This window comes from Vanessa cardui, chromosome 11, assembly GCF_905220365.1.
Source record: "Vanessa cardui chromosome 11, ilVanCard2.1, whole genome shotgun sequence".
NCBI classification, from domain to species: Eukaryota; Metazoa; Arthropoda; class Insecta; order Lepidoptera; family Nymphalidae; genus Vanessa; species Vanessa cardui.
The window spans coordinates 8,505,005-8,518,121 of record NC_061133.1 but is presented as its reverse complement, the minus strand read 5'-3'; the positions used below and the strand labels follow the sequence as shown (position 1 = coordinate 8,518,121).

Genomic DNA, 13,117 nt, shown 5'->3' with positions numbered 1-13,117 from the left:
TGAAATATTACACAAAACTAAAAAAAGAAGATTTTTTATGACGGTTATTATCATTGCAATTTTATAAATATAATACGAATGAATGAGTGAAATATCAAAATTTATAAATTAAATGTATGTTTCCTTAGAATTTAATGAATCCTAAGTCAAAATGTCAATTCTCAACGTCTTCAAAACTATTTACTATTAACCTAATTTGGTTCGACTTAACTATCGAATCGAAAGACTTTTTTATTTCATAAAGGTATTTCTCATCCCTTACAACGTGAATGCAACACCAGCCTTAGCTTTCGCCTGAAGGTACATTAGTTCACGCAAACTTCTTGCAAACCGAAACTCAATAATAATAAGTATTAAGTTTATTATTAATAAGCCGTTTTGAAGGAGAGTATAATATGATGGGTGGGTGGTACGCTTACACAAACCTCCAAATAAATAAACCTCCTTGACTCATTGTTGTCTGAAAAATATATTACTCTAATCACTTTCGAAAGTTTAAAACAAATTAAAAATCGCTAGAGGATATATCTGAAATTAAATTTTCAACGATGTCTGAAGTGGTGGCTTGAATCGGTCCTAAAGGGCAGAGGTCATCTTCAATAGATTCTCAACCTGATTTAAAGATACTCTGCAGGTTTATTCAGTTGTCAATTGAATTATTATTATTACCAAAGGAATGACGTCGTAACGTTAAAATTTGGTACATAAACTTTCACGACTTCCCAATTAAGATAATAGCTGAACAACTAGCTCTATAGATCTTTACGAATTACGTTTACTAATAAAACAATAAGACGCCACTTGTAACCAAATGTATTATATATGTATCTTTCAAATGCACTATATAAAATTAATAGTGAATCTTGGCATCGCGATGTAGAAATATCAAAGATTTAACATAACACCATCTAGAATTGAGAAGCAGGTAAATCAGAGGTAGCAGTACCAAATGTGTAAAGAACAAAGAACAGAAGATATAGAACACCCCACCTCTTCCCCGCCGTGAACTTTTGGTAATGGTATGTAATTATTGGGTCAAACATTTCGTAAGGTTAACCTAACTAAAAATGACAATTTAAGTGATATTTTGATTGATTTTGAACGACCAATTTGTAATTGTGCAAACACATAAAACAGATAACCTAGTTTTTTTTAATACATGACCTAATCGATTAGAAATATTGGTTTCTAGTCGTATAGCTATCGATACTTATGAAATCGTTTGTCCTGACTAGCTATTAACGCGCTGCTAAAACTGCCTATACTGGAAAGCTGAAAGTTGGAACATAGATTTATTTTAAAGCATTAGCATACACTAAGAAAAGATCTTTGGAAATTTCAGATTTAAGGAAGAAATAGGAGGATAACTTTGTATAGATGTTACTCGTAAGAAATTGGGATATGTGCGGTAGTCGGCATATAATTTTAAAATAGCTTAAGCATCTTGTGTAATAGAGGGTCGCTCGTCGTAATGTAGTAGCCGCGACTGCAGTTTCAATTGTCAGGATTAAATTGAATGGACGCGACTCATTGCTAGTAATTGATCAGCGTTGTCATACAAATCACTCATTCCACGCAGCTGTGAAGAATATCACAGTCTGTATAAATAAAACATTTATCATTGAAATACAATTTGATTCTAAATTCAGTAACGTCAACAAGAGATAAAAAATTATATTTGTTTTGTTTTCTTTTGCAAAGCAAGTAAATGGATCACCTTAAATTAAATGTTACCTGATGGTAAGTGATAACCACCGCCTACAGAAAATGGCACTGTATGAAATTTTACCCCATATCTTACATCAAAAATGCGCTTGAAAACTAACCTTGTGTACGATATTATCTCCCTTATAACCGTGTTCACTGGGTAACTCATCCCTCCAACCGGAACACAATAATACTGTCCAGAGAAAGAAATCTATCCAGACGGGCTTGTATAAAACCCTACCACTAAGTAAAGTTTTTACTAAAGAATTCGTGCATAATTGCGAATATAGAAATTCAATAAGCTTTTCACTTCTTCATAGCTCTTAAATTTGCTTATAATAATGTAACATAAATAATGAATCAATACTTTATCAAATTTATAAAATATACCAATATTATAAAAAACATAAGTTCTGCTCGCTTATTTTTTCGGAGTTACTACTTATTTACCAATTGAACTATTACATTAAAATAGTCAATAGTTTCAGAGTGGACTCGCAAAATTTTGTACGTATTAAGCTTAAAGCAACTTTCAGAATAGTCAGAACGAAGTGCGTCCATGCCTTTTTCAAATTAGTGTGGTTGAAACTGAAGTAGATTCAAAAAGTTTTGTATATGAGATTTGTAGATTTCTAAGAAATACTACTACTTAGTTTACAGATAAATCATTTTGTTTATCTGGAGGCCTTAGATATATTAAATGTTTATTTATCTAATCAAAAAACTAACCCATATAGTGTAGGGAAGTCAAGTTATTATAACTAACAAAATTTGTTCCTACGCTTGAGAGTTCAGTGTTATTATGTATCATCGCCATGGCAATTAAAGTTCGATATACAAAAATAGAATAAAACCTTGAGAATTGACGAAATAAATATCTACACCGAAACCTTAATTAAGCTAGCCTCAGTAATGCGTCGCCTAACGATTTCAAAGATACATTTGTGAGCAAATTTTCTGAACTTCATATTATAATAATTGGCGCCATTGTCAATCACCGTTTCTCAGAAAGTTAAACAGGTAACTGAGATAAAACATGAAATATGAAAAATATTATGCTAAATAAAATATTTAATAGATATTAAATAAATAAAGTAATTTAATCGTTTTTATAATTATCGACTTTTTTAAGACCAAAATGAATGCGTAGTTCCAGAAATGATATCATGAGTGTTTACATCCTACCGTAACAACGGAAAAACGGCCGACTTCATCGCCAAATTGTCTTGAAACGTACGCATTTTTAGTTTTACGCCAGTCATAGCCTCATGACGTCACTGCTATCCTAGAAACCCAAAGATAAAGTACATATCGACCTGCGCTTGATTTTGATTATCTTTCAATCGTCTGAATATAATTTTGTTTTTCACCTTTCCCTTTTTCAATCTAAACGCTTTAAATTATTTAATATTAGATAATATGAGATTTGTATCCATTCAGTAGTTTATTTACTTTTAAAACCACTAGTCATAGGCCTTGAAAAAGAGTTTTTATTTATTACTTATATGCCAATTAAAGTATTGAATTTCTAAGCTCACAAATAAATAGCTTATTTGACTTTTGACTTCTCATTGATACTCTACCGACACTTCTGACGTAAAGAATGTTTAATAGATATAATAGTATATTCTTAATAAATTCTTAGAAGACGTTAGAATAAACCTTTTTTGTGTGTGTTTTTTTTTTACCATTGAATGATGATATAGCAACATAACACAGAAAAAGTTATGTCACATTAAGTACCTACTTTTACTTTAAAATTCTACATAATATTCTTTCGAATTTGTTTAAATAAACAAACTAGTGTTAATAAAAACTCTAGTGTTAATGTAAAATAATATACGGCATGACCTATGCCCTTTCTTGGAGTTTTGGACATGAAACAGCAACAGAAAGACAGACAATCTCATTTATAAAATTAGTATACATTACATATATATATATATATATATATATATATATATATATATATATATATATATATATATATATATATATCTACACATACTATAAATGCTTAAGTATTATTAAAATGATAATGTTGACTTTGGGAACACCAGTACAGCCTCTAGCAACGACGTACGTCAGAAAAAATTACGCTCAGTTTGTGGTTTTCAGAATATTATAATATTATATAAATATATATTTAATAAACACGCGTCATCCAGGTTCACCTAACTTTAATTTGTTTTTATGAAAAATTAGTTTGTTTTATACGAATAGGCTGAAAGTACGGGCAAAATTTTAAACTATGAGCACCTAATGCTTTCTAAAGTTAGTCATAACATGAGTAATCAAATTTAGCACACACTATTGTGAAACAATGCGGATTTTTAATATATAATGATTTCCTTCATTGGAAGTTTAAAGGTAATTTTGTCATGTTATTTTATACTACATTACTGTTTGCTTTATTTTAAAAAGTTTAAAGTAAAATTTTGTGGAGTATTACAAACGTCAAATGACTCTCATATTCAAGTTTAATTTTAAATATTAAAAATATTGTTTTTAATAACTTTCTTATACATGAATGAAATTTTTAAACGTCAGTATTTTTTAAATATCATTAAGCTGTTCGTAGAGTGTAAAACACATTAAAAAAAAAAACAAGTCTATAGTTTGTGAGAATTATTCAATGAAATCTTCTCTTGCTAAGTAATTTTTTTATCACAAAAGTGCAATAAAAAATATGGACAACATCATTAAAGGCGTTTTTTCGAGTGTTATTAGATCACCGTTTTACATACCCGTATGAATTATTTTTGTAATTTAAGAAACTTAAAATTGCTCAAGCTAATATTGTCATTGATATAAATCGATTGATCAAATTGACGAGTACTATAGTATATGAACGTTTACGTAACCAACGGAAAATGACCTATGAAATTTCAATTGAACTGATATAAGTTGATGATGAAAAATATCATGTAATTGAAATTTAACACACTAAATAATAAATCCTACTCTTAAACATATTTATTTATTACGGTATTTAAGTATATTATAAATTCCATATATAGTATCCATATGTAGTTCTATTTATGTATATACATAGTTGTTATAACGCTTATGATAAAAGAAAATCGTTTTATATCAAAGATATCAACATCTTCATTTACTTTTATTAATAATAAATTGAATAAATTTAATCTAACCTATTCGCAAAGTTTTTGCTGAAGTGGCGTTAACACATAACTACTAAAATGAGTAAATTAATTTAAAAAATAATTCAACGAGTTATTTAGAAAAAATATTGAAATAAACGAAAAGATACGATAAGCGACTTTTCAAAAACTTTATTTATTCAAATCGTTTGGAAAAAGGTTTAGGCTTTTAAAAATTTTCATTTAATAATTTTAATACACCACGAACTTCTAACAATGATTTTTTATTAAAGACTTTCGACCCGCCCCGGTTTCGCATGAGTGCAATGCTGATACTAAATATACTAAAGAATAGAATCTTTATATGTTTATTTACTAAAATCGCTTCGCAAATAAGCCATTATTTCTCGTAAAAGACATTCTTGGTTATTCCTAATTTATAACCATAGTGGTATTTTTGTAGACTTATTTTAATGTGTATAATATTGTAGTACAGTGTTTTGTAGGATTCAGCCAGCGTTTGTCAATGTACGCGCAAAAATATACGTTTATTTACGATATCACATTAGAAACCTTTTAAATTATCAGTATTTCTCTATTTATAAAAAACCAAATCAAAATCCGTTACGTAGTTTTTAAGATCGAAGCATAGGGACAGACAGCGGGAAGCGACTTTGTTTTATTATACTATATAGTCATATTTAATACGTAACGGCTTTGTTCTATTTGTTACAAGGTCGAGGGTTCAAAAATTAGGGCCATGACAGTTAAATTTTAATGTGGTTTTATGCCGATAAATTCTACGTAGTTGTCCATAGTTTGTATGTTGTTATCGCGAAAAGCATGTTATTATATAAAAATCCCTGGTCCAGAACACCCCTCCTCTGAACATCTCGTCATTTATACAAAAAATAAAATTATAAAATCAAAATACTACGATTGTTAAAACTGATTTGAAATACAGAATGATACGTGAAATACATTTCGAAATCTTATTAAAGCATAAACAATACAATCTTATCTTGATTTGATTTGCTTAAAAACTTTTTAAGATATTAGATAAGCTAAATTTTCAACGATCAATTTATTTTCTGGTGATAAATAAACGAAATTACATTATACTCAAATGATTATTACTGACTTTATTATGGATATGTTTTATCATTTAGTAATTAGTAACAATAATAATAATGAATGTGAGTACTATTTCTGTTGACGTAATACGCATAAAAATGTTTGGAATATACCAATACTCATATTATAAAAATACTTAAACCTATTACGTATTTAAATAAATGACCTACTCTTTGTTAAAATAATTTAATTTACCTTCATAAATATTTAAATGGTTATACTTTTATGACATTTTCAGCATTTCTAATATTACGTTTGCTATAAATAAAAACAAAATCACAAGTTCAGTTATATTGATTGCAGCTTCGAGATAATGACCTAGATTTTTTTATGGTTACGGTATTGTTAGATTAAAGAAAAAGGAGACCAAGGCTACAGAGACAAAGAGTCAGTTGCGTAAATATCAATTTGGTAAAAGCATCTCGTTTCCCAAATGTTTGAAGAAAGTTCATCGCTTTGTTTTAAATTAAATTAAACCAAGTCTGATATCAGTTTAAAGTTACAGATGACACAATGACATAAAAACAGCCGTCATAGGGGCAACCAGCAATACAACAGCGATTTACAAGTTTGCGTAAAAATATCAAAGAAGAGAAGGAAAGAAACATTGTGGTTTAATATCTATACCTCGTTAGCTTTATGCGGTTCTCCGCCCCAAATATCTCTCCAATGAATAAGGTGATGAAGATGGTTCTTATAATTGTGATGGCGATTGTCGCGTTTCTTGCGAAAATCGGTGGGGGACGGCGGTGCAGTGAGTGATTGTCGTCGTTCACTGCCCATAGCTACGACGACCGGAGGCTGTGAATTCAGCAGCCTTTCGGTCTCCGGCTCATCAGACGAAATACTATCTGTGAGCAATCGAGCCGACCTCGAAGCGCCTCTGCTCAAGCTATATTGAGAGTCTTCCTTCTTCATTTTGTTACACGGCACTAGGAAAACAAGCACTAAATGAGTAACAACAAACGCGGATCGGAGTACAATGTTATGAACGCCTCGCAAACGTTGATAACATTCCGCGAAGTTTTGATAAGCGCGGTCTGTATGAGTGGGATGGCGGGCGTGTGGCGCGGGCGACGCCAGCCTCAGACTGCGGCGCGGTGCGGCGCTGCCCAACGCACGTGGGTGCCGAAGTTCCGACGTCAAAACAACGCACTTTCGTATGCCACGAGTGACAACTGCATCTTGCGAATATTCGCGTCAAATTTAATTTTGGTCTTTGGTGGGATTTAATTCTGATGAATGTTTATAGATGTTATTTATAGATGTTTCTATTTTGTTATTGGCTTTAAATACTATTAAAAAATTAAAAGAAATATTTACATTACTCTGAATTATTTAACTTTTTAATAATTGATATAATTTTTAATTTTAAAAATTTTAATATTCTGTAGTTTGGAAAGTAAAGAATTTTAGCAAGGCAAAGAACCATTATAACAATGCACATATGAAATATATAAAATTGTCTTGGTTTTATATGTGTATAAACTGTAGCAAATCAAATTACAAATGTTATGTTAATGATAAATATATTGATAGTACAAAAATATACAATATATCTTTAGATCTTGAAGAATAATTTAAGTGAGATTTCTTTCCCTCTTACTTTACTCTCCCATTGATCTCTAATTTCCTGGTACAAAGTGTATTAGAAACTACTCTTTATTACAATCGGAGCAAGAAAATAATTAACACAAATGTGATAATGAAACATTACTAAATGTTTATGATGTGTCCAATTAAGTATTAAGATATTTGGTTAAGAGATTATCTTAAAGTCCCAAAGATGTAAAATTGTAAAAGTCACAAACATGTTTGATTTGCCTCCTAATTAATAAAACTGTCATAGAAGATAGGGCCTGGTAGAAAAAGGTTTTAAAATGTTGTTTATAAATGAGTGAGGCATGAAAAATATTCTATATGAATAATCTTAACACATGAGGACAACCTATGTTTATTGGGAATATAATTTACCTTAAGGTGGTTTTATATTTTTCTAATTTACTGTGATCCATGGACTCAAGGAACCTATTACAAAATAATATTGGAATTAATTCAACAACGGAATTGTTACTGATTCCATATTGAATTTTAAAAATAAAACTAAAACATATCAAATCTATAGTGTGGGAGTATAATATTTAGAAATACAATACACTCATATTTTCAATAAAACTTGCACTTACTTGAACTGCAGTTTCCGTTTAAAGAACAATGAGTATAAGGCTCTCTGCGATTTACATATCTCAAAATCACTACACAATACTAATTTTAATATACTTAAGGTTTTTTATGGTTCGGGATTTTCAATATATCCACATTAAAATGGAAAAATTGAAAAGGCAAACAGAAACAGTCCAATCTCAGTGTCAAATTCAGTTGACTTATACATTGAGATGATTGACATTTGGCATTTTTGGCAATAGTAGAAAAGAAATGCAGCCGAAGTTCAAACAGTTATTACGACAAAAATAGAATCAGCCTAGAAAGTAAAAGTTGATATTATAATCAATCTATTTATATAAAAAATTATAGCTTTTTATTGTGATTTTATAGACCCATAATAAGAAATGTAAAAAAAAATATAATTCAGTTTTATTTAAGCGCGATAAAAAGTAAAAAATATTTACGTATGTAGGTAGGTAGGAAAAATAGGCATCGAATTAATATCTTTATTGTTGTTATTTATTTGGTAAAACTGTTTTAATTTGTTAGTGACAACTATTGACATGTGGATGTCATCCTCATAATATAGAATATACTTTATAGTGCCAAAATGTGTTATCAACAATACCACATGTGTTTTTCAAAAAAATAAGTTTTGATTATCAAACGATTACACGATTGTTACATAGCCTTAATTAAAATGTCTCTTCCACAAAAGAAATACTATAGGCAACGCGCTCATTCTAATCCTATCGCGGATCATTGTTTTGAATAGTGAGTTATTTAAACAGTATCATTTATCGATACTTAAAAGCTTTACAATTTTTTTTAATATAAATGCTTACAAAAACTATGCAACTTGGGTAATATTTGGACAAGACGCTTTAAAATTCAAATTGTGATGTAAATCAAATAAGATCTTACATTGTAATGTTTTTATAAAAGTTCCAATAAACGTACTGTAAAATTTAATAAAAGGCGAATACTATGGCTACTACTTGTAAGCAGATAAAGATTTATCTTTAAAAGTAACTTAGAGTTAACTTAAAGTAACTTTAGTTCACCATGCTACATAATTTTTGAGCTCAAATTCTTTAAATTAATTTATTGCAATCACCTGTCCATCTCAGCAAACTATTCAGATAATTTATTGCTACTAGTATGAATATATACTTTCTAAGCCGTCTCTTTCCTTATAGCCCTTCTCATCCAGATGAATATGATTGGTCAGAGTTATATCCAGTTATAAAGAAAGACAGTACTACGAACAAACAAGTTGAATTCTTAGATGTTGGTTGTGGATATGGTGGACTTTTAGGTATTATATTAATTATTTCATGTTTCAGAAAATATATATTAATGATTATAAAAGAAACTATTTTAAAAGAAAACATTTTTAACAATATATGTATAAAATTAATTTACAGTTACTCTTTCACCAATGTTTCCGGAAAATCTTATGCTTGGTCTTGAGATACGTGTTAAAGTCTCAGATTATGTGAATGACAGAATACAAGCCTTAAGATCTCAATGTGAAGATGAATATCAAAACATTGCAGTTCTAAGAACAAATGCTATGAAATATTTACCAAATTTTTTCCATAAGGGTCAGGTAATATGTTTTTTAAATTATTTTAAATAAAAAAAAAAAAAATTATTATAAATTGCATCAAAATTGACCCAAGAAATTATTTTTTCCAGCTTAAAAAAATGTTCTTTTTGTATCCAGATCCACATTTTAAAAAAGCTAAGCACAAATGGAGAATTATAAATAAATGGCTACTCTCTGAATATGCTTATGTACTGGCAGAGCAGGTAAGTTTCAAATTGTAATTTACAAAGTATAGACCAGATATATTTTTTAAATATTTTAAATGTATTGTACTCATCATATTGTATTTTTGTAGGGTATTGTTTACACAATAACAGACGTAAAAGATTTACATGAATGGATGGTAACACATTTTGAAGAACATCCATTGTTTGAAAGAATTTCTGATGAAGATTTAGTAAGTTTTCTGAAATTGTCATTTAATATTAGTAGGTATCAAGTTGTATATATTTAATTTACAATATTATGCCTTTTTTTAGAAAAACGATAAAATTGTTGAAAAACTATATGAAAGCACAGAAGAAGGACAGAAGGTTACAAGAAATAATGGAGATAAGTTTCTAGCTGTCTTTAAAAGAATACCAGATCATGTAATGGGACAATAATATATAATTTATAATGCATTTATAAAAATATTTTTCATTTAAACTTACCTTCTAAGCAGTTACAAAAATATATATGTTGTAACAACAAGTAAATTTTTAGTTCTTAGGTCTATTTACTATTTCCATGTTATATTAGTTAGTGTGATCAATGTTACCGATGCTTTTCTTAAAAAAAAAATCCTAATAAAACGTATTCGCCCACATTTTGGTGGGTATCAGACTCTTTAACTAATTTTATGTTTTAGATATTATTATTATTAATATTTTTTGAATAATCTTATCATATCGAAAAATTTTATATCGTAACTAAGGATCGATTTTGGGACCCACGCGGAAACTTCAAGTATCTAGTGTTTAGAAGGAGGTATATGGCCAAACGCGAAACTGAAGTTATGGTCGAAAATAGCTATGTAATATGCAACCGGTTAACTGAGACTATAGTTAGTTTTTGATAAATCTAGAAAAATAAAAGTAAACTGTAAAAAATGTACTTACTAATAATTGTTATATCACAATAGTTTTTTCGCTTGCGTTAGCTTTGGTTGACACACGTGTTAGTGAGATATCTGTGTTTTTATATCAATTCTTTGTATCTATTTTGTGAATTTTCAGTGCAAATAGTTTCATTTTATGGTTTCTGGGTTTTACTAACATAATTCGGTTTCGGTAAGTGTTATTTTTCTTTTGATTATAGATATAGTATATTAGTTAAGTTACAGTAGTTAGTGTATAATGGATGTCGATCCGCCTCCCGAACCGCCTGATCTCGGGGGTTCGGAATTACAATCTGATCCTTCAACATCCTCTTCTCGCAAACGCTCCGGCGATAAGTCTTCTTGCTCACCTGACTCTTCAAAGAAAACAGTAATCCACCCATCTACCGCTAGTCCCTCTATCCAGAATGTTTACGTTAATCCTTCGTATATTGATGGCCCAAAAAGTTACACGGATGACGACAAAGGTCCCTTCATTGTCCACGTCTCTCGGGAAGTAGCTGATCCAGCTGCAGGCAATTCAATTAGAGCCATTAAATTCGGACAATTTCTTCATAAGCACAAGATTGGTTCTATTATGAATGATGGTGTCAAAAATGTTGGAAGGAACAAAATAGAAATTCAGTTTGCTTCAGCACAAGCTGCAAATAGTTTTTTAAAGAACCCAGTCTTAGCATTGTGTAAGTATACGGCTAGCCTTCCTACTTATAACATTACCAGAATGGGACTAATAAAAGGCGTCCCAGTGGACTGGTCTATGGAGGATCTCATTGAATCAATTGAACTTCCTCATGGATGTGGGGAAGTAATAAAATTGAGGCGTCTTAACCGGAAGACTATTAACGAAGGAGTTGTGTCTTGGGTACCAACTCAATCGGTAGTCATAACTTTTAAAGGTCAAATCCTTCCTAGCAAAATATATTCATTTCATACATCCCTTCCCGTTGAAATATACAATCTCCCCACAATAATATGTTTAAACTGTTGTCGTTATGGCCACGTTCGGACTCAGTGTAGATCTACTCCCAGGTGCTTTAAATGTTCTCAATCTCATACGGGTGATTCGTGTGAGGTTATTAAAGATAATTCTACATGTTTACATTGTTCTGGCAAACACTTTGCCACAGATAAGGATTGCCCTGAGTATTCTCGTCAGCAATCAATTAAAATTGTAATGGCACAAGATAATGTCTCATACATGGAAGCTGCCTCTCGCTTCCCTAATGTCCGCAGATCCTATGCTGAGGTAGCAAAAGAGTTGTTCTCTGTTCCTGCATACGTCCCACCCATCCCTGGTCCTTCGAGGTCCATCCCTAGTCCTACTAAATCTTACAGACAAACCGTTGTCCGCTCTCCCTCCCCTAGACTTCCTCAAGGAAAGGGGTATGATAAACATGCCCATCAGGCCATAGTTGCCAATTGCCCCTCCTCCTCTCCTAATGGTTGCGCTCTAAACGTCCCTCAGCCTTCCCCACCTAATAATAATCCTAATTTATTGGAATTACTCACCAAAATCCTCCTAAATATCCTCAGTACATGTAATGATGTCCCATTACCGTCCAACGTTGCCAATGATTTATCCCAGCTATTTACAATCCTTAATAATGGCCCCAATCAGATTCCTTCAATGGAACTGTCAAAGCGTCCGTCGTAAGAAACCTGAACTCCTCTCACTTATTAATTCATTTAAACCTGTCATTATTGCCATCTCTGAGACATGGCTGATTCCCGGCTCTCGTTTTCGGGTACCGGGTTTCTCCTGTTTGAGGGATGACAGAAATGATGGGTATGCAGGTTGTGCCATCTTGATCAGGCACTCCATTCCCTTCTCCCAAATTTCCTTTCCTCCTTTTAGCCAGCAAATCAATGCTGTAGCTATCAAAGCCTTCAACATCTCCTTTTTATCTATCTACATTCCTCATCCTAACCCTTCACTTGTTCCTGAATTACACTCCATTTTTTCTTCCCTCCCAAGCCCTGTTCTTGTTATGGGGGATTTTAATGCCCACCATACATTATGGGGTTCCTATTTCTGTGATGGATTTGCCCCCTTGTTGGTGGACATTGTTGATGATGTAAACTTTTGCATTCTCAATGATGGTTCGCCGACTCGTAGGGTTTATCCTAATCAGAATCCTAATTCTGCTATTGATTTATCCATAGCATCCCCATCCCTTTCCTCGCAAATATCTTGGAATATCCTTCCATCTACGTTTGGAAGTGATCATTTCCCTATCCTTCTTTCATTAAACAACAGATCCATTGCTCCATCCAAATCCTCCCCTCTCCTTAAAT

General features: G+C 31.2%; 2 protein-coding genes across 4 annotated transcripts in view; one reads left to right on the top strand and one right to left on the bottom strand.

Moving 5' to 3' along the window:
- Positions 1 to 8,335, bottom strand: part of LOC124533677 (kinase D-interacting substrate of 220 kDa) — a 53,808-nt gene extending 45,473 nt beyond the window's left edge. The window contains exons 1-2 of one of the 3 annotated variants that reach the window (XM_047109101.1): positions 8,132 to 8,335; positions 6,573 to 6,877 (exon numbers count right to left, since the gene is read on the bottom strand). In XM_047109101.1, the coding sequence (XP_046965057.1) occupies positions 6,573 to 6,877; position 8,132 (306 nt within the window). In that variant the 5' untranslated portion in view covers positions 8,133 to 8,335. Of the gene's footprint in view, positions 1 to 6,572; positions 7,055 to 8,131 lie in introns of those variants that run through there. The other 2 variants (XM_047109105.1, XM_047109102.1) reach the window with 2 other exon arrangements.
- Positions 8,336 to 8,688: 353 nt separating this feature from the next.
- On the top strand, positions 8,689 to 10,400 carry LOC124533904 (tRNA (guanine-N(7)-)-methyltransferase). Its single transcript, XM_047109480.1, has 6 exons — positions 8,689 to 8,885; positions 9,311 to 9,429; positions 9,539 to 9,723; positions 9,813 to 9,926; positions 10,019 to 10,120; positions 10,203 to 10,400. The coding sequence occupies exons 1-6, from the start codon at positions 8,812 to 8,814 to the stop codon at positions 10,326 to 10,328; spliced, it is 720 nt and encodes a 239-aa protein (XP_046965436.1). The 5' UTR covers positions 8,689 to 8,811; the 3' UTR covers positions 10,329 to 10,400.
- The last annotated feature ends 2,717 nt before the right edge of the window (positions 10,401 to 13,117 follow it).